The 26,306-nt window shown below is 47.3% G+C and overlaps 1 protein-coding gene across 2 annotated transcripts in view; it reads left to right on the top strand.

The window, feature by feature from the left end:
* Positions 1-26,306, top strand: part of ANAPC5 (anaphase promoting complex subunit 5) — a 272,988-nt gene that overhangs the window by 177,564 nt on the left and 69,118 nt on the right. For both annotated transcript variants that reach the window (XM_063964426.1, XM_063964425.1), the window contains exons 7-10: positions 10,418-10,608; positions 11,045-11,126; positions 14,592-14,684; positions 19,423-19,604. In XM_063964426.1, the coding sequence (XP_063820496.1) occupies positions 10,418-10,608; positions 11,045-11,126; positions 14,592-14,684; positions 19,423-19,604 (548 nt within the window). The remainder of the gene's footprint in view (positions 1-10,417; positions 10,609-11,044; positions 11,127-14,591; positions 14,685-19,422; positions 19,605-26,306) is intronic.

Raw genomic sequence — 26,306 nt, 5'->3', positions numbered from 1 at the left:
GGCTAATGCTATGTCAATTGCGGCTAGGCGCGCGCTATGAACTCATCAATGGAATGCTGACGCTGATTCCAAGAAAAATATGGAGTCCCTTCCCTTTAAGGGTGGGGAACTGTTTGGTGACGGCCTTACTGATTTCGTATCAGCGGCCACAGCGGGTAAATCTACTTATTTACCTAATGCTCCTGCGCAACAGAAGAAACCGCACTATCAAATGCAGTCCTTTCGGCCCAATAAATATAGAAAAGGCCGAGGTAACTTCTTCCTCGCTACCAGAGGTAGAGGAAGGTGCAAGATAACTCCCGCCTCCTCGAGTTCACAAGAGCAGAAGTCCTCCCCGGCTTCCGCCAAATCCACCGCATGACGCCGGGTCTCGATTACAGGAGACCGCACCGGTGGGGGCACGTCTAAGGCTTTTCAGTCAGGTTTAGGATCGCTCGGACCTGGACCCTTGGGTGTTACAAATTGTGACCCAAGGGTACAAACTGGAATTCCAAGACGTTCCCCCTCGCTGTTTTTCTCTAACGTCCTAGTGGATGCTGGGGACTCCGTAAGGACCATGGGAAATAGACGGGCTCCGCAGAAGACATGGGCACTTTAAGAAAGAATTTAGATTCTGGTGTGCTCTGGCTCCTCCCTCTATGTCCCTCCTCCAGACCTCAGTTTGAATCTGTGCCCGGACGAGCTGAGTGCTGTTCAGTGAGCTCTCCTGAGCTTGCTATAAGAAAGTATTTTGTTAGGTTTTTTATTTTCAGGGAGCTCTGCTGGCAACAGACTCCCTGCATCGTGGGACTGAGGGGAGAGAAGCAGCCCTACTCTCTGAAGATAGGTCCTGCTTCTTAGGCTACTGGACACCATTAGCTCCAGAGGGATCGTACACAGGATCTCACCCTCGTCGTCCGATCCCAGAGCCGCGCCGCCGTCCCCCTCGCAGAGCCGGAAGACAGAAGCCGGGTGAGCATAAGAAGCAAGAAGACTTCGAAATCGGCGGCAGAAGACTCCTGTCTTCACTGAGGTAGCGCACAGCACTGCAGCTGTGCGCCATTGCTCCCACACACACCTCACATACTCCGGTCACTGTAAGGGCGCAGGGGGGGGGGCGCCCTGGGCAGCAATTGGGACCTCTTTGGCAAAAGTTAGCATATATACAGTTGGGCACTGTATGCATGAGCCCCCGCCAAGTAAATGTATATTTAAGCGGGACAGAAGCCCGCCGTCGAGGGGGCTGGGCTTCTTCCTCAGCACTCACCAGCGCCATGTTTTTTCTCCACAGCACCGCTGAGAGGAAGCTCCCCAGCCTCTCCCCTGCAGAGAAGAGGGTAAAAAGAGAGGGGGGGGGAGGCACATAATTAGGCGCAAAAATCAATATAAACAGCAGCTACTGGGTTAATATTAAGTTACTGTGTTATTCCGGGGTTAATAGCGCTGGGGTGTGTGCTGGCATACTCTCTCTCTGTCTCTCCAAAGGGCCTTATGGGGGAATTGTCTTCAGATGAGCATTCCCTGAGTGTGTGGTGTGTCGGTACGTGTGTGTCGACATGTCTGAGGTAAAAGGCTCCCCTAAGGAGGAGATGGAGCAAATGTGTGTGTGAGGGTGTCTCCGTCGACAACGCCGACACCTGTTTGGATATGTGTAATTAAGTGCTAAGGTGAATTTATTGCACAAAAGATTAGAGAACAGACAGGGAATCTACCCATGTCTGTCCCTATGTCGCAGAGACCTTCAGAGTCTCGCAATGATCACTATCCAAAATAATAGACACTGATATCGACACGGAGTCTGACTCCAGTGTCGACTACAATAATGCAAAGTTACAGCCAAAATGGCAGAAAAGTATTCAATATATGATTATTGTAATAAAAGATGATTTGCATATCAATGATGACTCATCTGTCCCTGACACAAGGGTACACATGTTTAAGGGGAAGAAAGCTGAGGTAAATTTCCCTCCTCCCAGGATGAAAAAGAGCGGGAATCTCCAGGCAACAGACTGCAGTTTCCCAAAAAGAATTCTCAGGGAGTATCCTTTCCCTACTAGGGCCAGGATACGATGGGAATCTTCCCCTAGGGTGTCACGTTGGCCCAAAAGGTAGTCATGACTTAACAGCTACCCTCAGGGATCCTGCAGATAACGTGCACATTCTGGTACACTACTCAGACCGGCGATGGTGTCGTCATGGGTTTATAGCGCTGTAGCAGCGTGCACAGGTACCTTATCAGCAGAAATTGAGACCCTAGTATGTATGTGTGTATGTATGTATGTATGTATGTATATGTGTATGTATATATATATATATATATATATATATATATATATATATATATATATATATATATATATATATATAATACAGGTACACCACCGATTTTCCGGCAACCGATGATCCGGAACCTCTTTTAATCCGGACAATTTTGATTTGTCCGGATTAAAGGGGGTTAGGGACATCCTTTAATCCGGAACATTTTCTGCGCATGGGCGTAACACTCAATACGCGCAAGTGTCAGTGGGTACAGCTTCCACGGACACTGCAGGTGACACAGCAAGCATCAGTGGGGCTGTTATGGCGTCCAAGGTCACAGCAAGTACCGCACATGGGCGGAAGACACAGCGCGCACAAGTGTCAGTGAGTACAGCTTCTGAGGGCACTGCAGGTGACACAGCAAGCAACAGTGGGGCTGTTATGGCGTCCAAGGTCACAGCAAGTAACGCATATTATACTGTAGCATATATTTTACTATTTATTGCTTTAGAAATGTTCTGAAGGTGCAAAATTAGTTTCCACCGTTAATCCGGCAAGGCACTGGAACCGAGGATGCCGGAAAATCGGTGGTGTACCTGTGTGTGTGTGTGTGTGTGTGTGTGTGTGTGTGTGTGTATGTATGTATGTATGTATGTATGTATGTATGTATGTATGTATGTATGTATATATATATATATATATATATATATATATATATATATATATATATATATATATATGTATAATATATATATTAAAGATGCTGTCTTAAGAGACATGCCCAAAGAGACATTAGTCTACTGGGTTCTAGAGTCAATGCTATGTCGATTTCTGCTTGACGTGTCCTGTAGAATATGCAATGGACAGGTGATGCCGACTTAAGAGGCATATGGAAGGCTGAGGATTGTGTGGAGAAGGGATCTCGGACCTGGTCTCCACAGCTATAGCTGGTAATTCTGATATTTTGCCTTATATTCCTGCACAGCCTAGGAAAGCACGACATTATCAAATGCAGCTTTTCGAACACAAAGAAACAAGAAAGTCCGAGGTGCGTCCTTTCTTGCCAGAGGCAGGGGCAGAGGAAAGAAGCTGCACAACACAGCTAGTTCCCAGGAACAGAAGTCCTCCCCAGCCTCTACAAAATTCACTGCATGTCGCTGGGGCTCCACAGGCGGAGCTAGGCCCGGTGGGGGCACGTCTTCGTAAGTTCAGCCACAAGTGGGTTCACTCCCTGTTGGATCCCTGGGCAATAGATATTGTGTCTCAGGGATACATGCTGGACTTTGAGGAGATGCCCCCTCACCGACGGCCCTGCCGGCTTCCCCCCATGAGAGGGAAATAGTGTTAACTGCAATTCACAAATTGTATCTTCAACAGGTGGTGGTCAAGGTTCCCCCCCTTCTTCAAGGAGGAGGTTATTATTCGACCATGTTGTAGTCCCGAAACCGGACGGTTCGGTCAGACCCATATTGAATTTAAAATCCCTGAACATATACCTGAAAAGGTTCAAGTTCAAGATGGAATCGCTAAGAGCGGTCATCGCAAGCCTGAAAGGGGAAGATTTTATGGGGTCTCTGGACATAAAGGAGGCATACCTTCATGTCCCCATTTATCCACCTCATCAGGCGTACCTCAGATTTGCGGTACAGGATTGTCATTACCAATCTCAGACGTTGCCGTTTGGTCTCTCCACGGCCCCGAGAATATTCACCAAGGTAATGGCGGAAATGATGGTGCTCCTGCGGAAGCAAGGTGTCACAATTATCCCGTACTTGGACGATCTCCTCATAAAAGCGAGATCAAGAGAGCAGTTGCTGAAAAGCGTATCACTTTGTCTGGAAGTGTAACGGCAACACGGCTGGATTCTATATATTCCAAAGTCGCAGTTGGTTCCTACGGCTCATCTGCCTTTCCTAAGCATGATCCTAGACACAGACCAGAAAAGGGTTTATCTCCCGATAGAGAGAGCTCAGGAGCTCATGACTCTGGTCAGGTATCTATTAAAACCAAAACAGGTGTCAGTGCATCACTGCACTCGAGTCCTGGGAAGGATGGTGGCATCATACGAGGCCATTCCCTTCGGCAGGTTCCATGCAAAGACCTTTCAATGGGATCTACTGGACAAATGGTCCGGATCACATCTTCAGATACATCGGTTAATCACCCTATCCCCCAGGGCCAGGGTGTCTCTCCTGTGGTGGCTACAGAGTGCACACCTTCTGGAGGGCCGCAGATTCGGCATTCAGGACTGGGTCCTGGTGACCACGGATGCAAGCCTCCGAGGGTGGGGGGCAGTCACACAGGGAAGAAATTTCCAAGGTCTGTGGTCAAGTCAGGAGACTTGCCTTCACATCAACATCCTGGAACTAAGGGCCATATACAACGCCCTACGTCAAGCGGAGTCCCTGCTTCGCGACCAACCGGTTCTGATTCAGTCAGACAACATCACAGCAGTGGCTCATGTAAACTGCCAAGGCGGCACAAGGAGCAGGGCGGGGATGGTAGAAGCCACCAGAATTCTTCGCTGGGCGGAGAATCACGTAAGCGCACTGTCAGCAGTGTTCATTCCGGGAGTGGACAACTGGGAAGCAGACTTCCTCAGCAGACACGACCTCCACCCGTGAGAGGGGGGGACTTCATCAAGAAGTCTTCACGCAGTTTGCAAGTCTGTGGGAACTGCCACAGGTAGACATGATGGCATCCCGCCTCAACAAGAAGCTACAGAAGTATTGCGCCAGGTCAAGAGACCCTCAGGCGATAGCTGTGGACGCACTGGTGACGCCGTGGGTGTGCCAGTCGGTCTATGTATTTCCTCCTCTTCCTCTCATACCCAAGGTGCTGAGAATCATAAGAAAAAGAGGAGTGAGAACAATACTCATTGTTCCGGATTGGCCAAGAAGGACTTGGTATCCAGATCTGCAAACAATGCTCACAGAGGACCTGTGGCCTCTGCCTGTAAGACAGGACTTGTTGCAACAGGGGCCCTGTCTGTCCCAAGACTTACCGCGGCTGCGTTTGACGGCATGGCGGTTGAACGTCGGATCCTAGCAGAAAAAGGCATTCCGGATGAGGTCATTCCTACGCTGATAAAGGCTAGGAAGGACGTGACGGCTCAACATTATCACCGTATATGGTGAAAATATGTTGCTTGGTGTGAGGCCAGGAATGCCCCTACGGAGGAATTCCAGCAGGGCCGTTTCCTTCACTTCCTACAGTCGGGAGTGACTTTGGGCCTAAAATTGGGTTCCATTAAGGTCCAGATTTCGGCCCTATCCATTTTCTTTCAAAAAGAACTGGCTTCTCTGCCTGAAGTTCAGACATTTGTAAAGGGAGTGCTGCATATTCAGCCCCCTTTTGTGCCTCCAGTGGCACCTTGGGATCTTAACGTGGTGTTGTTTCCTGAAATCACACTGGTGTGAACCACTCAAAACAGTGAAATTAAAATATCTCACGTGGGAGGTGGTCATGCTACTAGCCTTGGCTTCGGCTAGGCATGTGTCAGAATTGACGGCTTTGTCACATAAAAGCCCCTATCCGGTTTTCCATGCGGATAGAGCAGAATTGCGGACCCGCCCACAATTTCTGCCGAAAGTGGTTTCATCCTTTCATATAAACCCGGTGGCTACAACTGACTTGGAGGATTCCGAGTTACTTGATGTGGTCAGGGCTTTGAAGGTTTATGTAGCCAGAACGGCTAGGGTCAGGAAAACAGTCTTTGTTTATCCTGTATGCTTCCAACAAGCTTGGTGCTCCTGCTTCAAAGCAGACTATTGCTCGCTGGATCTGTAATACGATTCAGCAGGCTCATTCTGTGGCTGGATTGCCGCTGCCAAAATCAGTTAAGGCCCATTCCACTAGGAAGGTGGTCTCTTCTTGGGCGGCTGCCGAGGGGTCTCGGCATTACAGCTTTGCCGAGCGGCTACTTGGTCAGGTTCAAACACTTTTGCAAAGTTCTACAAGTTTGATACCCTGGCTGAAGAGGACCTTGTGTTTGCTCATTCGGTGCTGCAGAGTCATCCGCACTCTCCCGCCCGTTTGAGAGCTTTGGTATAATCCCCATGGTCCTTACGGAGTCCCCAGCATCCACTAGGACGTTAAGAGAAAATAAGATTTTACTTACCGGTAAATCTATTTCTCGTAGTCCGTAGTGGATGCTGGGCGCCCGTCCCAAGTGCGGACTTCTTCTGCAATGCTTGTATATAGTTATTGCCTAAAAAAGGGTTATGTTATAGTTGCATCAGGGTTGATCTGATGCTCTGTTGTTGTTCATACTGTTAACTGGGTAAAGTTATCACAAGTTATACGGTGTGATTGGTGTGGCTGGTTATGAGTCTTGCCCTGGATTCCCAAAATCCTTTCCTTGTACTGTCAGCTCTTCCGGGCACAGTTTCCCTAACTGAGGTCTGGAGGAGGGACATAGAGGGAGGAGCCAGAGCACACCAGAATCTAAATTCTTTCTTAAAGTGCCCATGTCTCCTGCGGAGCCCGTCTATTCCCCATGGTCCTTACGGAGTCCCCAGCATCCACTACGGACTACGAGAAATAGATTTACCGGTAAGTAAAATCTTATTTTTTAAATCACCCTTACCAGTTTCGCTTCCAGACAGAGTTCTAGTCTGTGGAGCAATACAAACATTATGTCAAAATCAGGTTGTGATCCCAGTCCCCCGGGCGCAACAAGGGGAAGGGTTTTATTCAAGCCTATTTATAGTGCCGAAGCCGGATGGCTCGGTACGACCAATCCTCAACCTAAAATCTCTAATTTTTTTCCTGAAGAAATTCAAGATGGAGTCTCTCCGAGCGGTGATCTCCAGCCTGGAGGAGGGGGAATTCATGGTGTCTTTGGACATAAAGGATGCCTACCTTCATGTTCCCATTTATCTCCCTCATCAGAGTTATCTCCGGTTTGCAATCCAGGATACTCATTAACAATTTCAGACGTTGCCATTTGGCCTGGCCACGGCTCCGAGGATTTTCACAAAAGTCATGGTAGAAATAATGGTTCTCCTCAGAAAAAGAGGAGTTACAATTATCCCGTACTTGGACGATCTCCTGATTAAAGGCGAGGTCCAAGGAAAAACTGGTACAGGACATTGCACTGTCTCTGTCGCTTCTACAACAGCACGGCTGGCTCTTGAACCTGCCGAAATCACACTTAATTCCAACAACCCGGTTGGCATTTTTGGGTATGATTCTGGACACGGTCCAGCTGAGAGTGTTCCTCCCTCCGGAGAAAACACTGGAAATTCAGAGTTTGGTAAAACTAATTCTGAAACCACCAACTGTCTCCATTCATCAATGTATTCGATTGCTGGGGAAGATGGTGGCGGCATACGAGGCCCTCCAATTCGGGAGGTTCCATGCCAGAGTGTTTCAGTGGGACCTGTTGGACAAATGGTCCGGATCCCACCTTCATATGCACAGGAGGATAGTTCTATCCCCCAACACCAGAATCTCACTCCTGTGGTGGCTACACAGCTCTCACCTCTTAGAAGGACGCAGATTCAGGATCCAAGACTGGATCCTAGTGACCACGGATGCATGTCTCCGGGGTTGTAGAGCAGTCACACAAGGGGTGACCTTCCAAGGAAGATGGTCAAGTCAGGAAACTCTTCTTCACATAAACGTGGTGGATTTGAGGGCCATTTACAATGGCCTTCTACAAGCGGAGCATCTTCTTTGAAACCGGCCTGTCCTGATCCAATCGAACAATGTGACAGCAGTAGCGTACATAAACCAAGGCGGCACAAAGAGCAGAACAGCAATGGCAGAAGCCACAAAGATTCTTCGCTGAGCAGAGACTCTGGTAAGCGCTCTGTTGACAATTTTCCTTCCGGGAGTGGACAACTGGTAAGCAGACTTCCTCAGCAGACACGATCTACATCCAGGAGAGTGGAGCCTCCATCAGGAGGTCTTCTTCCTACTAACGAATCTATGGGGGGTTCCCCACATAGACATGATGGCGTCCCGCCACAACAAAAAACGACTAAAGTATTGTTCCCGGTCCAGGGACCCTCAGGCGGCAGCAGTGGATGCACTGACGTCACCTTGGGAGTATCCGTCGGTGTACGTTTTCCCTCCGCTTCCTCTCATTTCAAAGGTTCTGAGAATCCTAAGAAAATCAGATTCCAGCGCTCCTTGTAGTTCCAGACTGGCCAAGGAGAATTTGGTACCCGGATCTTCAGGAGTTGTTAGTCGAAGATTCATGGCCTCTTCCTCTTCGCGAGGATCTGCTGCGGCAGGGGCCGTTCGTCTATCAAGACTTACAGCGGCTACGTTTGACGGCATGGCGGTTGAACGCCAGATTTTAGCCCGTAAGGGTATTCCCGATGAAGTCATCCCCACTCTTATCCTTGCTAGGAAGGGTGTGACGTCAAAACACTATCACCGTATTTGGAGGAAATATATTTCCTGGTGCGAGTCAAAGAAAGCTCCAGTGGAGAAGTTTGACCTTGGACATTTTCTCCATTTTCTACAAAATGGAGTGGATGCAGGCCTTAAATTAGGCTCAATAAAAGTGCAGATTTCTGCTTTGTCAATTTTCTTTAAGAAATAATTGGCGTCACTTCCTGAGGTGCAGACCTTTGTAAAAGGGGTCCTGCACATCCAACCTCCTTTTGTGCCACCTGTGGCACCTTGGGACCTTAATGTGGTTTTGACATTCCTAAAATCACATTGGCTTGAACCTTTAAGTAAAGTGGAGTTGAAATTCCTCACTTGGAAGGTTGTCATTTTGTTAGCATTGGCATCCGCAAGGCGGGTGTCTGAATTGGCGGCCTTGTCTCACAAGAGCCCTTATTTGATCTTCCATGAAGATAGGGCAGAATTGAGAACTCTGCAACAATTTCTGCCAAAGGTGGTTTCCTCTTTTCATATTAACCAACCTATTGTGGTGCCAGTGGCTGAGGAAAAGTCTCCTGGATGTCATCAGAGCTTTGAAAATTTACGTTGCCAGAACGGCTCCAGTTAGAAAAACAGAGTCTCTGTTTGTGCTATATGCTCCCAATAAACTTGGGTGTCCTGCTTCCAAGAAGACCATTGCCCGCTGGATATGTCACACGATTCAGCAGGTTCATTCCACGGCAAGTTTGCCGTTACCTAAATCGGTAAAAGCCCATTCCACTAGGAAGGTGGGCTCGTCCCGGACGGCTGCCCGGGGTGTCTCGGCATTACAACTTTGCCGAGCTGCTACTTGGTCGGGGTCAAACACGTTTGCTAAGTTTTACAAGTTTGATACCTTGGCCGATGAAGACCTAAAGTTTGGTCAGTTGGTGCTGCAGAGTCATCCGCACTCTCCCGCCCGGTTTAGAGCTTTGGCATAATCCCATGGTTCTTTTGGTGTCCCCAACATCCTCAAGGACGTAATAGAAAACAGGATTTTAATACCTACCGGTAAATCCTTTTCTAGAAGTCCGTAGAGGATGTTGGGCATCCGTCCCAGTGCGTACTGTATCTGCAGTTTAGTTCTGGTTACACACAGGTTGTGTTATGGTTTCTTCAGCTTGTTGCTGAATTTTGTTCATGTCCTTTGGCATGTGTTCAGTTGAATGCCATGTTATTCGTCATGTTTAGGACGTGAGCTGGTATGATGCTCACCTTGTTAATTCCTTTCCTCAAATGTCCATCTCTTTGGGCACAGTTCCAAACTGATTCTGGGGAGGGATATAGAGGGAGGAGCCAGGTCACGCCCCCTTTGAAAGTCTTAAAGTGCCCATGTCTCCTGCGGATCCGTCTATATCCCATGGTTCTTTTGGTGTCCCCAACATCCTCTACGGACTTATAGAAAAGGATTTACCGGTAGGTATTAAAATTCTGTTTTTCTTTCTGTTAATTTTTATTGCTATTTCCTGCGTATTTGCACGAGATGTATATTAATGAAGAGTGTATCTAGCAACAACAACTGCTCTCCCCCTTCTGGTCCTGTTTTCCGCAGTGTCGGTGTTATTTGTTGTGTTTGTAGTTACTTGCACATATTGGAATCATTATACCACTCCAAGCCAAAAAGGTGGCCCATGCAAACGCAAATACATTTAATGTTTAAAGGTGTAAGTGAATCTACATTGTGCAAATTTTTTCCTGTTACCTGCTAATCGTATGGTGATAATTGCATAAAGTCTTTTTGTATTAAGTAATGTGAAGTTTTCTTATTTCTGCATTTTGTTTGTGCTCTTTCTTTCAGCATTACTTAAGCTATTTAAATAGCCTGCGTGTCCAGGATGTGTTCAGTTCAACACATAGCCTACTACATTACTTTGATCGATTGATCCTCACCGGAGCAGAGAGCAAAAGTAATGGGGATGAAGGTTATGGGCGGAGCCTGCGATATGCTGCTCTCAACCTGGCTGCACTACATTGCCGTTTTGGACACTAGTATGTGTTTCCATTCAGGTTTAGGCATGAACCTTCCATATTAAGTTAAAGTGTTAAGGTGCCCATACTCTAGATGACCTGTAAATTAAGATTTCTCGTTAACGATTTCCCTTGAACTACCCCAGCAGTCCTGGGCAAACTACATAGTACAATACACATGATCTATCTTGAATCTGGGAGTGGCTACATCCAGGAGCACTCTGTCGTTGACTATAGCGTCAGATCTTCCATGCAACAGGGAAGATCAGAAGCTGCGACCAACAACCAGCGGGACTGCTCTGTAGTACGATTTGTACTTCTGATCCTTCGGAAATAGCCAAATCGCTCATAATATCGTCTAGTGTATGGGCAGCTATAAACTTCCAAATAGCAGACTTGCTTCCATTTTATTATTTTATTGCAGTGTCTATATTAATATCTATAATGCTTCTCCTAGTCATCAAGCAGAGCTGGCCCTGCAGGAAGCCATAAGGATAGCACAAGAATCAAGTGACCATGTCTGTCTGCAGCACTGTCTGGTATGTTGATCATATTTGGCCTTACTTACTACTTCATAAAGCTGGGCATACACAAAACAAATATCTGTCCAATCTAGCTGGTTGCAATGAAAATCTGGTAATGTATGGAAGCAAATGACAGTCGACCATTTGCGCCTAAACACTGAAAAATAAACAAAAAAGGTAATTCAGACAGATTAGTTAGAGCATAGACGCCGGGGTCCCGACAACGGTTACAGCGCCGGAATCCTAACTGCCATCATACCAAACATAAGTATGCTGGGGAGGGTTAGGCACTAAGCAGAGAGGGTTATGTTTAGGTTTTGGGTCGGGAGGTTTAGTGGGGTGGGGGAGGGTTAGGACGGTAGAAGGGGTTTGTTAGAACACTTACCAACAAGTTGTTGGATTCTGCGCATCGGAATGCCGCTGTCTGTATTCTGACTGCTGGGATCCCGATACCATCCCGTTTTTTTCCCATGGAAGAAGCCTTTGCTTCCTTTTGGAGGAAGCCTGTCCTGCATGGCCGCCACTACATGTTGCTCTACAGGGCTGTTAAAGTTTATTGCAGCTTATTTTCTTTTTGTTTATCTTCTATCAAATAACCTATTTCACTTTTGTTTTTAACCTGCTTACACCTGTTACTGACTTTCCTGCAGTGTTTGGATCGGTGTGCATTACTGCACCCGCCAAAGAACTGCTAATTGGAAATCCATTTGTATTATACTTACCCAGACAACTCTGTGGCCATGGTATCTGCCTGTCAGTTCTACATCTGTGATCTTTAAACGAAACTACCCCTTTATTTGATTGTGATAGTGGCCTGTCCATAGATAAACAGCGACCATGAAGTGGTGCATTCATACCAGGGAGACAACGTCTTTTCTCACACGTTGGGACCTTTGCGTCTTTCTTGCTCTGTACTGTACAAGACTTTGTGCTTGGGGACTATATACAATACTATTTGCAGCTTTCCCTACCTTGAACAGTGGGTCTTCCTTGTTTCTTGTCTGTCTCCGCTACCAGTGTTTCCTAGCACCTCTCTCTGTTACTGGTGGCTGTGCTACAACATGTTCCAGTCATCTTGTCCACCACCAGGTGCCATTTCACTATATCTCGGACCTATTTGTGAACTGATCCTTGGACCCGTGATCTCCAATTTCGGTAGAACAAAGGGAGAGTAGCTTAAAAATAGTTTTTGTTTCAAAAGTCAAATTGTTAATTTCTTCCTATTATGAATGAGAATCAAGTCAATAATACTTTGATTTGGATAGGCCACTCAGACATCCAGCAGGCTCTGGTTCTGGGGTGATGTGGCAAACAGAGAGGGCATGGTTACAAACCATTACAGACTGTTGGTATGGTGCTATGCAGCGGCGCGGGCAACATTGTGTTTGGATATGCCTCCGATACACTCCTGTGCCTCTCCAGGTTGCTTGGACGACAACCTGAAACTGGATGTTTGTTTCAGCAGGTACCAGTTTGTAGTGCTAGGGGGCAGACACCCTACATAGTCATTGGGTTGGTGGTACCTTACAGATGCAGTTCTTATAAATGTGAAGCTGGAGAGCAATGCCTTGCAGGTCTCCTTTCCCCATTGTTCAAGAGGGTATTACTGTACTTCAGACAAAGCCTTTTCAGGGGAAGGTGGTTTCCAAATTTCATCTCACTCAGGCCTAAGTATAACTCGGTACATGGAGGAAAAGTGTTCCTTTCAATCTCTGTATGGTAGGGCATTGCAGATCTATGGGCCTGATTAATTTCTGATTGCTGCTGTGTGTTTTCGTACTAACTGCGCATGCGTATACACCACAATGGCACGTCTGACAACAACAAAGGGCATCGCCGGTCAGTGATTGGATGGTGCGAAAAATCCAGATCACACAGACGTTCGCAAGGTGATTGACAGGAGGAGGCCGTTTGTGGGTGGTAACTGAGCGCTTATTGGGAGTGTCCAGAAAGCGCAGGTGTTTTCAGGGAGGGTGTCTGACGTCCGCTCTGGCCCCGATCAGCCTGTTCTCATCGCACTGTAGGAGTAAGTCCTGGGCTGCACAGAGACTGCACACAGTGGCTTTTTGCAGCTCAGTGTACGCATGGGATTGCACACTTGCACAGTGAATTTATAGTCTCCCCTAACCCCCCACCTCACCCCTAGAGGTGGCAACTATCCGAACGCAAGGACCGCAAAGTTTGCAGCCCAGCGATCAGGTCTTTATGATGTTTTTATTAGATGGCCTGTATTCAAACAGCTAGATAGATCTGGTATGCTTACCTTGCTGCTGTTAAAGTTGCTTCTCCCAATTTCTGGTTACAATGGGGGTAATTCCAAGTTGATCGCAGCAGGAAATTTTTTTGCAGTTGGGCAAAACCATGTGCAGTGCAGGGGAGACAGATATAACATTTGCAGAGAGAGATTTGGGTGGGTTATTTTGTTTCTGTGCAGGGTAAATAGTACGGGATGCTTTATTTTTACACTGCAATTTAGATTGCAGATTGAACAGACCCCACCCAAATCTAACTCTCTCTGCACATGTTATACCTGCCTCCCCTGCAGTGCACATGGTTTTGCCCAACTGCTACAACATTTCCTGCTGCGATCAACTTGGAATTACCCCCAATATTTGTTGTTGGTATTTGCTTTTAAATGTTGAAGCCTCTCTCTCCCTTTTACCCTCTCCCATGTGGGTCTTGAGTAGGGCAATGCCTGAGTTGTCTCTACAAGAATATTTTTTTAAGTGTGAATGTCCAAGTTGCAGCATACGAATGGTGTTTTATTGTCCCCAAAATAGATTTAAACAAAAGCATTTATCGTAAGTATTAAAAAATAATAAAAATTAGAACATCCAGTTTTCTCAGATTTGCTTTGAATGTTATTTGATCTTCATGATGAAGCTTTTGTTTTGAAACTCAATAAATCAACTCTGGGACCTCTCACAGATGTGTATTTATTTTGAAACAAAGTGAAACACCTAGGTATAATTAAACAAAGTGGGCAAACGCTTTTGTAATTCATTATTTGTCCTTTTTAAAAAAAAAAAAAAATTTATTCTTTATTTAAAAAATCTCTTTAGTGTCTTTTTTTAAAATATTGCCGTGTATTTGTGTTGATATGTGATAAGAATTCCCAAATAAACTAATTTTATTTTTATGATGTAATAAAGTAAGATGTAAAATGTGAGAAAGGGGCTAAATCTTTTTCTAGTCTGAACTTCCGATGCTTCTGTCTGTTTAACAAAGTGGATGTGTAGGTGAGTGACCATACAGATGTGTGCTCATACGCCATGCAGCACAAGGAGCCTCGCCAAGCGGTTTAACATCTTTTTCGCTCAAATGTGCTTGGTAATATCCGGATGTGACAAAACCCCAAATTGAGCCGATTCATTTGATATGCGACACTTGTACATCTTTGTGTGACTGAGTCTGAATGTTTTACGTATTTCAAAATTTCAAATGTATCCATCTCTCATGCATGTGTATATATTTCCTCAGAGTTGGCTGTACATATTGAAGAACAGGAAAGGTGAAGATAGCAGTGTCTTACTAGAGCATTCCATAAAGAAGGCTGTACACTTTGGGCTACCTGTAGGTGTTAGTATATTTTGTTAAGTACTGCTAATAAAATGAAAATAATGTTTATTTATACTTTTATCCAAATGTTTAATAAATGATACATAGTTTAGTAATTTGCAAAGCAAAAGCGGAGTACACACTTGGCCAACGGAGCGGACATCTGGCCGACCTGCTGACCAGCCTAACTATTGGTAAGGTTTATGCACAAACGATCTTGTGCATACACATTAACCAATCACTCGCCCGCTATGTCTGGTCAGAAAACCCATTTCAATATGCCCATCCACTTGTGACGTCATATTCAGTGGATTCTGCTGCTGATATATAATTCGGTCGGCGGGTTCACCAGTACACACAGGTAGATGTATCGATATATCGACATCAACTGTGCTGCAGGGCCACCCTGATACGTCTGTTAACTACTTCTTTCACAGACATATCAGCTGTACACATGCCAGTGTTCCAGCTGATATATTGTTTGTTTGCTGTATGAATGATTTATCGGCAAGTTTGTATCAAGCCTTAGGGGTCATTACCAACCATGGTAATGATTATCCTCCGTTATGGGGGAGAAGTGGTATGAGTGCACGTTATGTGCACTGATACTGCTTCTCCATGTATTACAGCAGCGGGGCGAGACACAGTGCATCAGCATTAGACTGATGCGCTGTGGAGGGCTGATGAGGATCGCTGGAGGGGGGAGTTTTCACTCCCCCCTCTCCAACAAACAAGATGTTGATACATTGTCTATCTTGCTTCACCTCGGTATAGAGGCGAAGCTGGAAGAGTATTACCGGCACAATAAATGCCTCCTACTACATTTACCCCTATATGAGGTTATTATCGTATTTCTTTCTGCAAACTTCACTGCTCTCTCATACAGCCACCACTCCTCCCCCTATTCTCATTACACTACCAGTTTACACACCATCCACACTATGGCCAGGCTGGCAACCCCCCTTACTCATTGTCCTTCTATTCCTTTATTCTGTCCCCTGTTACCACCTCTATCCCTCTCTCACAGTCTCCTACATCTCATCCTCCCTCCTCTCCTCTGTCTGCCTCCCTACCCCTCTTCTGTTTCCCCATTGCAATTCACTTCTGCCCCTTCACACCACTTATACCCCACCGCTCAACCCTACTCTTTCCCTCCTCTGCCTGTCTCCTCACCTCTCCTCCACCAGTATCAAACTGCACTCCCTCCCTGTTTCACGCATGCAGTCTCCCTTCCTAGCCAAGGCCCCAGCACCATCATCACACCCTCTTTATCTTCTCCTTCCAAATTACTCCTACCTCAACGCTACAGCAATCCTGATAATCTCATTCACATCTCTCCCACAAACTCATACCCCCTATCTTGTGCACTCTGGAATGCCCGATCTATTTGCAACAAACTGACCCCCACTCATGACCTTTTCATTTCCAACTCCCTGCACCTCCTGGCCATTACAGAAACCTGGATTACTCCTCATGACACCACTTCTCCTGCTGCTCTCTCTGCTGGGGGCCTCACATTCTCACACACACCCCGACCCGGGGGTCGCCATGGGGGTGGTGTTGGGATCCTTTTACCCTCAAGCTACACATACCAACTTATACCTCCAGAACCTTCTCTTACATTCTCTACATTTGAGGTCCATGCATTACGCCTCTACCAACCAACTAATCTTCGAGTTGCTGTAATTTACCGTCCACCTGGCATTTCCTCCAAATTCCTTGACAACTTTGCTTCCTGGCTACCTCACTTCCTCTCTTCTGACATTCCCTCCATTATTCTAGGTGATTTCAACATCCCTATCGATAACCCCACAAAATCACCTGCCTCTAAACTCCTTAACCTCACCTCTTCACTTGGTCTCTCCCAGTGGACCACCTCACCCTCCCATGTGAACGGGAGCTCACTGGATCTGGTTTTCACTCACCGCTGTGATATTTCTGATTTCTCCAATTCCCCTTTTCCCCTCTCTGACCACCATTTGCTCTCTTTCAACTCATCTATCTCTGCTTCCCCATCTCTCCCTCCTAAGGCTACCATCACGAAGCGTAACATTGAGGCTATTGACACCTCATCCCTGTCCTCCCTGTTTGACTCCCTTCTCTCTCCTCTTCTCTCTCTCACATGCCTTGAACAAGCCACATCCCTATACAATGCATCTCTTACTTCTGCCCTTGACTCTGTTGCTCCGCCAACCACTATTCACCCTCGCAGATCAACACCTCAACCCTGGCACACCAAATGCACCAGATACCTACAAAAATGCTCACGTACTGCCGAGCGACAGTGGAGGAAATCACGCTCTAAAGCAGACTTCCTCCATTTCAAATTCATGCTCTCATCCTTCAGTACTGCCCTTTCCCTTGCTAAACAATCATACTTCAAAATCCTCATTTCTACACAGTCTTCCAACCCCCGGCGCCTCTTTGCCACTGTTAACTCCCTCCTCTGCCCACCACCACCTCCTCTCCCTTCCTCATTGTCTGCTCTTGACTTTGCCACTTATTTCACATCCAAGATTGACTCCATACGTCAGGATATCACTTCCCACCAGACCAGCAACCAGCCACCACCCATCCCTTGCCACCCCTCCCCTTCCCTCTTACCAACTCTGACATCTTTCTCCCATGTATCTGGCGAGGAAGTCATGGCCCTCATCCGTTCCCCCCCCCCCACAACCTCCCCGCTCGACCCTATCCCCTCCCACCTCCTCCGTTACCTCTCCCCTTCTGCCTGTTCCCATCTTGCCCACCTTCTCAATCTCTCCCTTTCATCAGGCACTGTCCCCTCTGCCTTCAAGCATGCTCTTGTCTCCCCTATTCTTAAAAAACCTACCCTTGATCCTAACACTCTCTCCAACTATCGACCCATCTCTCTCCTCCCCTTTGCCTCCAAACTTCTTGAGCGTATTGTCTATAATCGCCTCACTGCCTTTCTTTCCTCTCACTCACTGCTTGACCCATTCCAGTCTGGTTTCCGTTCTCTCCACTCCACTGAAACTGCCCTCACAAAAGTCTGCAATGACCTCCATGCAGCCAAATCTAAGGGCCACTACTCTCTGCTTATTCTTCTTGACCTCTCTGCTGCTTTTGACACTGTGGACCATCCTCTCCTTCTGCAAATCCTTCACTCTCTTGGTCTGCGTGATACTGCCCTCTCCTGGCTGTCCTCCTACCTCTCTGATCGTTCCTTCTCTGTCTCCTCTCATGATGCTACCTCCCCCCCACTTCCACTAACTGTTGGTGTCCCCCAAGGCTCTGTTCTTGGTCCTCTCCTTTTCTCTCTCTATACGTCCTCTTTAGGTGAACTCATTAGTTCTTTTAACTTCCAATATCACCTCTATGCTGATGACACTCAAATCTACCTCTCCTCCCCTGATCTCTCCACGGCTCTCCTCACTCGTACCTCAAACTGTCTTTCTGCTATCTCTTCCTGGATGTCTCAGCGCTTTCTTAAACTCAACATGTCTAAGACTGAGCTGATCATCTTCCCACCCTCCCGCACAGCCTCACCTCCCACAATCTCATTATCCATTGATGGCACAACTATCTCCCCTAGCCCCCAAGTACGCTGTCTTGGCGTAATCCTTGACTCCTCCCTCTCCTTCAAACCACACATTCAGCACCTCTCACAAACCTGTCATTTTCATCTCAAAAACATTTCTAGAATCAGACCTTTTCTCACACAGGATGCCACTAAGATCATTATTCACTCACTGATTATTTCCAGACTGGACTACTGTAATCTCCTCTTAACTGGCCTCCCTGACAATCACCTCTCTCCACTCCAATCTATCCTCAATGCTGCTGCCCGGCTCATCTTCCTCACCAAACGCACTACGTCTACCTCCCCCCTCCTACAGGCCCTCCACTGGCTTCCCTTCCCTTTCAGAATCCAATTCAAACTTCTCACACTCACTTACAAAGCACTCACCCACTCCTCTCCCATCTACATCTCTGACCTTATCTCCCTTTACTCTCCCACCCGTCCTCTTCGCTCTGCTAATGCACGCCGTCTCTCCTGTCTTCTGATTACTTCCTCCCACTCCTATCTCCAAGATTTTTCACGTGCTGCTCCATTTCTCTGGAATTCTTTACCTCTCCCCCTCAGACTCTCCACCTCTCTACAAAACTTCAAACGGGCTCTTAAGACCCATTTCTTTACCAAACGTAGCCAAATCTCAACATAACCCTCTGTTCCACGCTCTCTATGTACCCCATCTGTGTCATCCCTGTCTGTCTACCCCTCCCCTTAGAATGTAAGCTCTCACGAGTAGGGCCCTCTTCCCTCATGTGCTTATACTTTTCTTACTTTAATAATCCTCAACCGCCCAGATCCCACAGTTTTTTGACCACCTGGAACTTATCTCTATGTTTACTGGTGTAGTTATGCTTAGCTGCCCTGTACTTGTCCTATATTGTATTCAACTGTAAGTCACTGTTTTCCTATTTTTTATGTGCATTTGTACTCTGTAATCGGGCGCTGCGGAACCCTTGTGGCGCCATATAAATAAAGGATAATAATAATAATAATAATAATAATAATAATTAGAATGTTTCAAACAATTAGAATGTTTCAAACAATTGACATTAAAAATGCTCAATTTTGAATAGTTTTAATTTATTCCCATGACATAATTAAGTTGCCTCATTTTGCATATGTGCAATATTCCTGTCTACATTCCGTAACTTCAATGTAGAAAAGTATGTAATACATATATACAAACTCATTAATGTAATACTCTGTCCCTGCTAGTACCTGGCCTCACTTGGTATACAGTCCTTGGTTCAGCAAAGGTCATTTGCAGGCAAGACTGCAGATAAACTGATGGATGCACTGAAAGACTCTGACCTCCTTCACTGGAAGCACAGCTTATCTGAGCTAATTGACATCAGCACTGCCCAGAAGACGGCCATATGGAGACTGTATGGACAGAGGTATTTACCTATTGTGGTTTTTTAAGGAATATTGGGTGGGATGTAATGAGATCGATGAAGCTGCAGGGTGCCGTCCGATCTCTGACATTTTTTGAAAGGGGCAATCACTTATGAGATCGTCTGGAATCCGACAACTCCGGCGATCTCTGACGATATTATATTGCGCCGATTACCTCAAAGTAAGGGATTTTTAAACTTTTTTGTTCTAGTTTAATGACTTTATTGCTTAATGACCACCTTTTAATGTGTTTGTTAAACCAGTATAAAGTGGTAGAAGTAGGAAATGGCTACAATTAAATCATCAATACACCAAACATACCTGTATATTTACATTGTAGTCTGCAGACTGTTGTGCAGCCCTATATTTTCTCTGACGTCCTAGTGGATGCTGGGTACTCCGTAAGGACCATGGGGAATAGACGGGCTCCGCAGGAGACTGGGCACTCTTAAAAGAAAGATTATGTACTATATCTGGTGTGCACTGGCTCCTCCCTCTAGACCCCTCCTCCAGACCTCAGTTAGAATCTGTGCCCGGCCAGAGCTGGATGCACTTAGTGGGCTATCCTGAGCTCACTAAAAAAGAAAGTATTTGTTAGGTTTTTTATTTTCAGTGAGATCTGCTGGCAACAGACTCACTGCTACGAGGGACTGAGGGGAGAGAAGCGAACCTACCTGCTTGCAGCTAGATTGTGCTTCTAAGGCTACTGGACACCATTAGCTCCAGAGGGATCGAACACAGGGCCCGACCTCGATCGTCCGTTCCCGGAGCCGCGCCGCCGTCCCCCTTGCAGAGCCAGAAGACTGAAGAACCAGGAGAAAATCGGCGGCTGAAGACTCCGGTCTTCAATAAGGTAGCGCACAGCACTGCAGCTGTGCGCCATTGCTCCCACAGCACACCACACGCTCCGGTCACTGGTGGGTGCAGGGCGCTGGGGGGGGGGGATGCCCTGGGCTGCAATATGTATACCTTCTTGGCAAAATGCACATAATACAGTTATAAACTGTATATGTGCCTAATCCCCCGCCATAAATATTATTAAAAAAGCGGGAGAAGCCCGCCGCTGAAGGGGCGGGGCTATCTTCCTCAGCACAGCCAGCACCATTTTCTCTTCACAGCTCCGCTGGAAGGACGCTCCCCAGGCTCTCCCCTGCAGTATACACTACGAGAAGGGTAAAATAGAGAGGGGGGGGGACATAAATTTAGGCGCAAAAAGGTGATATAAGCAGCTATTGGGGGAAAATTCACTTTGTATTAGTGTAAATCCCTCTGTTATATAGCGCTCTGGTGTGTGCTGGCATACTCTCTCTCTGTCTCCCCAAAGGACTTTGTGGGGTCCTGTCCTCAGTCAGAGCATTCCCTGTGTGTGTGTGTGTGTGTGTGTGTGTGTGTGCGGTGTGTCGGTACGGCTGTGTCGACATATTTGATGAGGACGCTTACGTGGAGGCGGAGCAGGAGCCGATAAGTGTGATGTCGCCCCCTGCGGGGCCGACACCAGAGTGGATGGATATGTGGAAGGTATTAACCGACAGTGTCAACTCCTTGCATAAAAGGTTCGATGACGTGACAGCTTTGGGACAGCCGGCATCTCAGCCCACGCCTGCCCAGGCGTCTCAGAGGCCATCAGGGGCTCAAAAACGCCCGCTACCTCAGATGGCAGACACAGATGTCGACACGGAGTCTTGACTCCAGTGTAGACGATGATGAGACAAATGTACAATCCACAAGGGCCATCCGATGCATGATTACGGCAATGAAAAATGTGTTGCACATTTCTGACATTAACCCCGTTACCACTAAAAAGGGTATTATGTTTGGGGAGAAAAAGCAGCCAGTGACTTTTCCCCCATCTGATGAGTTAAATGAATTGTGTGAAGAAGCGTGGTGTTCCCCAGATAAGAAATTAGTGATTTCTAAGAGGTTACTAATGGCGTACCCTTTCCCGCCAACGGACAGGTTGCGTTGGGAAACATCCCCTAGGGTGGACAAGGCGCTCACACGCTTATCAAAAAAGGTGGCACTGCCGTCTCAGGATACGGCCGCCTTAAAGGAGCCTGCAGATAGAAAGCAGGAGGCTATCCTGAAGTCTGTGTATACACACTCAGGTACTATACTGAGACCTGCTATTGCTTCAGCATGGATGTGTAGTGCTGCAGCAGCATGGTCTGATTCCCTGTCAGATAACATTGATTCCCTTGACAGGGATACTATTTTGCTAACCATAGAGCATATTAAAGACGTAGTCTTGTATATGAGGGATGCACAGAGAGACATTTGCCGGCTGGCATCTAGAATTAATGCAATGTCCATTTTTGCCAGGAGAGTATTATGGACTCTGCAGTGGACAGGTGATGCTGATTCTAAAAGGCACATGGAAGTTTTGCCTTATAAAGGTGAGGAATTGTTTGGGGACGGTCTCTCGGACCTTGTATCCACAGCAACTGCTGGGAAGTCGACTTTTTTACCTCAGGTTCCCTCACAGCCTAAGAAAGCACCGTATTATCAAGTACAGTCCTTTCGGCCTCAGAAAGGCAAGCGGGTCAGAGGCGCGTCCTTTCTGCCCAGAGGCAGGGGTAGAGGGAAAAAGCTGCACCAGACAGCCAGTTCCCAGGAACAAAAATCCTCCCCTGCTTCCTCTAAGTCCACCGCATGACGCTGGGGCTCCACAGGTGGAGCCAGGTGCGGTGGGGGCCCGTCTCCGGAACTTCAGCGACCAGTGGGTTCGCTCACAGGTGGATCTCTGGGTTCTACAAGTGGTATCTCAGGGATACAAGCTGGAGTTCGAGGCGTCTCCCCCTCGCCGTTACCTCAAATCAGCCTTGCCAGCTACTCCCAAGGAAAGGGAGGTAGTACTGGCGGCAATTCACAAGCTGTTCCTTCAGCAGGTGATAATCAAAGTTCCCCTCCTTCAACAGGGACGGGGTTACTATTCCACAATGTTTGTGGTACCGAAACCAGACGGTTCGGTGAGACCCATTCTAAATTTGAAATCCTTGAACACTTATATAAGGAAGTTCAAGTTCAAAATGGAATCGCTCAGGGCGGTTATTGCAAGCCTGGAAGAGGGGGATTTTATGGTGTCACTGGATATCAAGGATGCTTACCTACATGTCCCCATTTACCCACCTCACCAGGAGTACCTCAGGTTTGTGGTACAGGACTGCCATTACCAATTCCAGACGTTGCCGTTTGGTCTGTCCACGGCACCGAGGGTATTTACCAAGGTAATGGCCGAAATGATGATACTCCTTCGAAAGAAGGGAGTTATAATTATCCCGTACTTGGACGATCTCCTTATAAAGGCAAGGTCCAAGGAGCAGTTGTTGGTCGGAGTAGCACTATCTCGGGAAGTGCTACAACAGCACGGCTGGATTCTGAATATCCCAAAGTCGCAGCTGGTTCCTACGACGCGTCTGCTGTTCTTGGGCATGATTCTGGACACAGAACAGAAGAAGGTGTTTCTCCCGGAGGAGAAGGCCAAGGAGTTGTCATCTCTGGTCAGAGACCTCCTGAAACCAAAACAGGTGTCGGTGCATCACTGCACGCGAGTCCTGGGAAAGATGGTAGCTTCTTACGAAGCAATTCCCTTCGGCAGGTTCCATGCAAGGATCTTTCAGTGGGATCTGTTAGACAAGTGGTCCGGATCGCATCTTCAGATGCATCGGCTGATCACCCTGTCCCCGAGGGCCAGGGTGTCTCTGCTGTGGTGGCTGCAGAGTGCTCATCTCCTCGAGGGCCGCAGATTCGGCATTCAGGACTGGGTCCTGGTGACCACGGATGCAAGCCTCCGAGGTTGGGGAGCAGTCACTCAGGGAAGAAACTTCCAAGGACAATGGTCGAGTCAGGAGACTTCCCTACACTTAAATATTTTGGAACTAAGGCCATTTACAATGCCCTAAGTCAAGCAGAACCCCTGCTTCAAAACCAGCCGGTGCTAATTCAGTCAGACAACATCACGGCTGTCGCCCATGTAAACCGACAGGGCGGCACAAGAAGCAGGATGGCGATGGCAGAAGCCACAAGAATTCTCCGATGGGCGGAGAATCACGTGATAGCACTGTCAGCAGTGTTCATTCCGGGAGTGGACAACTGGGAAGCAGACTTCCTCAGCAGGCACGACCTCCACCCGGGAGAGTGGGGACTTCATCCAGAAGTCTTCCAGCTGATTGTAAATCGTTGGGAAAGGCCACAGGTGGACATGATGGCGTCCCGGCTCAACAAAAAGCTAAAAAGATATTGCGCCAGGTCAAGGGACCCTCAGGCGATAGCTGTGGACGCTCTAGTGACACCGTGGGTGTACCAGTCGGTTTATGTGTTCCCTCCTCTTCCTCTCATACCAAAGGTACTGAGGATAATAAGAAAGAGAGGAGTAAGAACTATACTCATCGTTCCGGATTGGCCAAGAAGAACTTGGTACCCGGAACTACAAGAAATGATCTCAGAGGACTCTTGGCCTCTGCCGCTCCGGCAGGACCTGCTACAGCAGGGGCCCTGTCTGTTCCAAGACTTACCGCGGCTGCGTTTGACGGCATGGCGGTTGAACGCCGGATCCTAATGGAAAAAGGGCATTCTGAAGTCATTCCTACGCTGATAAAAGCTAGGAAGGATGTGACAGCAAAACATTATCACCGCATATGGCGAAAATATGTTGCTTGGTGTGAGGCCAAGAAGGCCCCAACGGAGGAATTTCAGCTGGGTCGATTTCTGCACTTCCTACAGTCAGGAGTGACTATGGGCCTAAAATTGGGATCCATTAAAGTCCAGATTTCGGCTCTGTCTATTTTCTTTCAAAAAGAACTGGCTTCACTGCCTGAAGTTCAGACGTTTGTTAAGGGAGTGCTGCATATTCAGCCCCCTTTTGTGCCTCCAGTGGCACCTTGGGATCTCAACGTAGTGTTGGATTTCCTAAAATCACATTGGTTTGAGCCACTTCAGACCGTGGAGTTGAAGTATCTCACGTGGAAGGTAGTCATGCTGTTGGCCTTGGCCTCAGCTAGGCATGTGTCAGAATTGGCGGCTTTGTCCTGTAAAAGCCCATATCTGATTTTCCATATGGACAGGGCAGAATTGAGGACTCGTCCCCAATTTCTCCCAAAGGTGGTATCAGTGTTTCATTTGAACCAACCTATTGTGGTGCCTGCGGCTACTCAGGACTTGGAGGATTCCAATTTGCTGGACGTGGTCCGGGCCCTGAAAATCTATGTTTCCAGGACGGCTAGAGTCAGGAAAACTGACTCGCTGTTTATCCTGCATGCACCCATCAAGCTGGGTGCTCCTGCTTCAAAGCAGACTATTGCTCGCTGGATCTGTAGCACGATTCAACATGCACATTCTGTGGCTGGACTGCCGCATCCTAAATCAGTAAAAGCCCATTCCACGAGGAAGGAGGGCTCTTCTTGGGCGGCTGCCCGAGGGGTCTCGGCTTTACAGCTTTGCCGAGCTGCTACTTGGTCGGGATCAAACACTTTTTTGCAAAATTCTACAAGTTTGATACCCTGGCTGAGGAGGACCTTGAGTTTGCTCATTCGGTGCTGCAGAGTCATCCGCACTCTCCCGCTTGTTTGGGAGCTTTGGTATAATCCCCATGGTCCTTACGGAGTACCCAGCATCCACTAGGACGTCAGAGAAAATAAGAATTTACTCACCGGTAATTCTATTTCTCGTAGTCCGTAGTGGATGCTGGGAGCCCGTCCCAAGTGCGGATTTTCTGCAATACTTGTATATAGTTATTGCTTAACTAAGGGTTATTGTTCTGAGCCATCTGTTGAATGAGGCTCAGTTGTATAGTTATTACAAGTTGTACGGTGTGATTGGTGTGGCTGGTATGAGTCTTACCCTGGATTCCAAATCCTTTCCTAGTAATGTCAGCTCTTCCGGGCACAGTTTCCCTAACTGAGGTCTGGAGGAGGGGCATAGAAGGAGGAGCCAGTGCATACCAGATATAGTACCTCATCTTTCTTTTAAGAGTGCCCAGTCTCATGCGGAGCCCGTCTATTCCCCATGGTCCTTACGGAGTACCCTTCATCCACTACGGACTACGAGAAATAGAATTACCGGTGAGTAAATTCTTATTATTTCAGCTACCTGACTGTTATTGCTTGCTCTGGTTTCAATGATGATGTCAGAAACTGTCATTTCCACTAGTTGGGTGTCTTCTGCAACACCTCCTGTCTGATTACTCTGCCTGGGTATTCCTGGTAACTGTCATTGGTCCACATAATGGGCAGTGTGTGTGTGTGTGTGTGTGTGTGTGTGTGTGTGTAACTGTTGTGGTAGTTTGTGGGGTCTGTGTTCTGCCTGTTACTACTATGCTGTTTACACCTTTTAGTGTGTGGCTATCCATCCTCCTGCCTGTTTAACCAGACCCAACTGATTATTTAATCTATCCCAGGGATCATTGATAATGATATAGATCTACAGAATCTGGAGGGGGATATTTAATATTTGTCTCTCACGTAAAAAAATAATTTTCAGGACTTTGTGCCTGGGGTTGGCAGCCATTTCATAGAGCTACAGTTCTGAACCCAGAACACTGATACGTTGCACTCTGGGACACCCATTGGTACTTATTGTAATCCTTCCACCACTGCCAGCATGGCTCTGGCGGTTCTACTCTCTGATACCCACATGGGAAATGGGAATGAACTGTCAGCTCCCTCTTTCGCACTCAGTCATGCGAAGCTCAGAGCTACTACAAGACCCCT

The sequence above is a fragment of the Pseudophryne corroboree genome, chromosome 1 (genome assembly GCF_028390025.1).
Source record: "Pseudophryne corroboree isolate aPseCor3 chromosome 1, aPseCor3.hap2, whole genome shotgun sequence".
NCBI lineage: Eukaryota > Metazoa > Chordata > Amphibia > Anura > Myobatrachidae > Pseudophryne > Pseudophryne corroboree.
This window is presented reverse-complemented; position numbering and strand designations above follow the sequence as displayed.